Here is a 3389-nt window from a genome sequence, read left to right as displayed (position 1 = left end):
CCCTGGTGTAGACAAAACCTTCTTGTCCTCCAGAGGCAGCGTTGTCTTTTCTTGGCTGTAGCAGGCAGATTCTGCTTTTGAAAATCCAAAAAGGAAAATGTCACCAGCACAATTTTAGCCTGAGTCATGGAGTTTCCTTCTTGTGACTATGCTTCCAAAGAGATCAGCAGCAGGTCTCTCACTGGCATCAGTCAAATCAGGATCCAAACACAGTGCTGCAGGTAAGCCTTCATCCCAGATAGTGTTAATTTAGACTTTGAACCGTTGTTTGGAGCCATTACTGATTTTTATATACCTATTTTTAGATTAATTTCATAAAGACTTGAGGCTACTGTGACCATGCTACCCTTGTATGTTCACCTGATTGTATTTCATCTTCCAATTCCCAGTAATTTTCGACACTCTTTGGCCAATATCAGCCATGCAGTTGGGATTAAATTCCTACCTGCAGACAGGCAGAGGGCAGCAGCCTGCAGAAAGGGGGGTGATGTGAACTCTGTTCCTGTGGCACCCCTGAGAATCAGCAGGCCACCGAGATGCACGGAGTGCCCAGCGTGGGGATGCTGCCATCACAGCTTGGAGATTTTTGGATATCAACCAACCTCAAGATGAAAATCTATAAGAAACATGGCTTTTTCCATTCTTAGTCCTTATACATGTTGATACTGATACTGCTCAGCTTTTTAAGTTTCTGCAGTGCTGAACCTTGGTGACAAAGAATCAGATACATGTTGAAGTGCTTAGGAATTTGATACCATTCCAGAAAACTTTAAAAATAGTAGCAGACTTGAAAGTCGTGGCACCTGGGATACTTACGTTAAATAACAATGCACCCTGAGCCTTCACGTAGTAGAAACTTAATAATTAGCAGTTGTCACTGACCATATTGGTTTAGAAACATCTTAGTTTCTGACTTCTTAAGTAATTAAGATCTTGACTTTGCTTTGAGAGTAAATCTTTAGTATTTACCTGTCCATGCTCTAGTCATAAGAGGAAATGACTCCTTTCTCTCCCAAAAAACAGGACAAATAAGGTAGTTTCACTGCTTCTTTTTGTCTCTTAAAACAGAAGCCTCCACAGTGGCAGCTTAGTTACTGGGTTGATTTTCACCAAAATTTTGTCTTGATTGTTTGCGGTTCTTCAAAGTAGCTGCTGGAGAACAGTGTGAGGTTTGCACAGACAAATGGATCAAGAACATTATCCACCTGATTCAGATGATAATTACTCATATGAATACTCTTTTAATGAAAGCAACGTCTGCGAAATGGGTGACTATTTTGTATTTTACACCCATCTCACTACTGTCCTCTACACTCTGGCATTTTTGCTCAGCCTGCTAGGAAACACTCTAGTGTTATGGATCCTATTCAAATATGAAAACCTTACATCTTTAACGAACGTCTTCATCATGAATCTCTGTGTCTCTGATTTAGTCTTCTCCTGCATGCTGCCTTTCTGGGCAGTGGACCAGTCCTTTGGGTGGATTTTTGGTGAGTTCCTTTGCAAAGCAATGAATGCTGTTTTCTCCATTGGCTACTACAGCGGTGTATTCTTTTTGACTCTCATGACTGTCCTGCGGTACGTGTCAGTAGTGAACCCCCTTTCGACTCTGAGATCCCAGACACAATGCTGTGGTTTTCTGGTGAGTTTGGTTGTTTGGACTGGTAGCATATTAATTGTGGTTCCTGAGGTGATTCACACCACAGTGCAAGAAAACTTGGAAGGGGACAAGACCTGTGATTATGCTGACTGGAAATGGAAAAAGGTGGACATTTATCAGAGAAATGTACTCTTCCTGTTTTCCTTTGGGGTTATTGTATTCTGTTACTTAAAGATACTGATAATCCTGCTTGGAGCAAGATCTCACAGAAAGCACAGAACTGTGAAACTCATCCTTATTATTGTGGTGGCTTTTTTCCTGAGCTGGGCACCTTACAACATCCTCAGCTTTCTGATTACTTTTCCACCACCGACCTGTCAGTATGAAAAAGACTCCAACCTTGCCTTTCACATCAGTCGTAAAATTGCTTTCTCGCACTGCTGCCTCAACCCTGTGCTCTATGTATTTGCTGGAGTCAAGTTCAAGAGGCATTTGTTACGTTTATGCAGTCCGTATTTACCCTGTGGGAGCGGACAAGTCTCCACCCCCAGGATCTGTTCTCAAGGCAAATTCCACTATCAAGATGCGTCCATCTACTGAAGCAAGATCTAACTATTAGCACTAATCCTGGATGATTTTTCAGATTTTAAAAGCCATGGATAATCTCTAATTCTTAGAGGCACTTCTCTGAGAAAGGCACACAAACTTACTCTTTGCAAACATGCTCTGTATGGAAAGTAATAAAAAAAAAAATATTTGCAGTGTGATGGAGAGCTGAGAATGCTGAGAAATTACTTCATTGACCTGTAAGCCTTATCTTTATGATTTTTTGTGCAATGAGATGGATTTTCTCTCACTTATAGTTTCTTTTTAAAAACAAAAAGAAGTTTGCTTTTTCCTCTGTGAAAAATCATCAGGTTTTAACGGCATTGCATGTTGCTTTCTTGCCTGACTTAAAATACTTGGACTGTATATAGCAACAGACACATGTATTTCTGTAGCTTTTAATGCTTTACAGTGTTTACCAGTGCTGAACTCATTGGTTCTCTCTTTTTGAGGCTCTCGGGTTTTACTGGCCTGACAATAGCTACAAGACCTCAGAATCTCTGAAGTTCTCAGTGCAAATATTCTTTTACTTGTTGGTAGGTAAATATATATAAAACTAGCTTAGCATAGAGGTAGTCTTTTGGGTCCAAAATCAAAAGTTTGGGAGAGCCCTAGAAGGAACACAAGCTGTTAAGAAGATACTTCACTGGGATATTGGATTTCTTCCTGTTACTGCTCCTGCCTCAGGCACCTTCCAGTCTTTGAATATCCCTTCAGGTGGTTGCAGTGTATTGGCAGCCCATCTCCCGAGCATATTTGCTTCTAAATACTGTCTCCCTCCTTTTCTCCCTTTGCCATGGTACTGAGAAGAATTAAACTTTCTAAAAAAGTTATAGTGCAAGAAAAAATGGCTTTTTTAATAGCAGGATAGAAATAGCTTGCCTTATTTGTAAAATTAAATGGGTTTTTTTCTTTTTAAGGAAGCTAGAGCAGCAAGTTTTAGCCTATATACTTGGATGCTTGCTGCTTCACAACTTTTTAAAAACTGCTTCACCGAGATGTTTAGATCTCTGCTTAAAACCTGATCATCAAAGCCAGCCATGTGTTTGTTTTTGATATGCTTCATGTCTGTCTAAATGCCAGATATGCTCATATCTCTGAGGTGTGAGAGCATCTGGTCTCACCAGCTGCCTGGCCACACACAAGTCTTTCATTTCATGCATGTATCTCATCTCCATGGGCA

The 3389-nt window shown here is 40.5% G+C and overlaps 1 protein-coding gene across 1 annotated transcript; it reads left to right on the top strand.

Annotated features, from left to right (window-relative positions):
• Positions 1-1183: 1183 nt before the first annotated feature.
• On the top strand, positions 1184-2200 carry XCR1 (chemokine (C motif) receptor 1). The gene has a single exon (XM_010282408.1). It carries the CDS (start codon positions 1184-1186, stop codon positions 2198-2200), a length of 1017 nt encoding a protein of 338 aa, XP_010280710.1.
• The last annotated feature ends 1189 nt before the right edge of the window (positions 2201-3389 follow it).

This window comes from Phaethon lepturus, unplaced genomic scaffold (assembly GCF_000687285.1).
Source record: "Phaethon lepturus isolate BGI_N335 unplaced genomic scaffold, ASM68728v1 scaffold17212, whole genome shotgun sequence".
NCBI lineage: Eukaryota > Metazoa > Chordata > Aves > Phaethontiformes > Phaethontidae > Phaethon > Phaethon lepturus.
This window is presented reverse-complemented; position numbering and strand designations above follow the sequence as displayed.

Excerpts from the sequence above, each read along its gene's own strand:
- XCR1 (XM_010282408.1), top strand. The coding sequence starts at position 1,184 with ATGGATCAAGAACATTATCCACCTGATTCAGATGATAATTACTCATAT.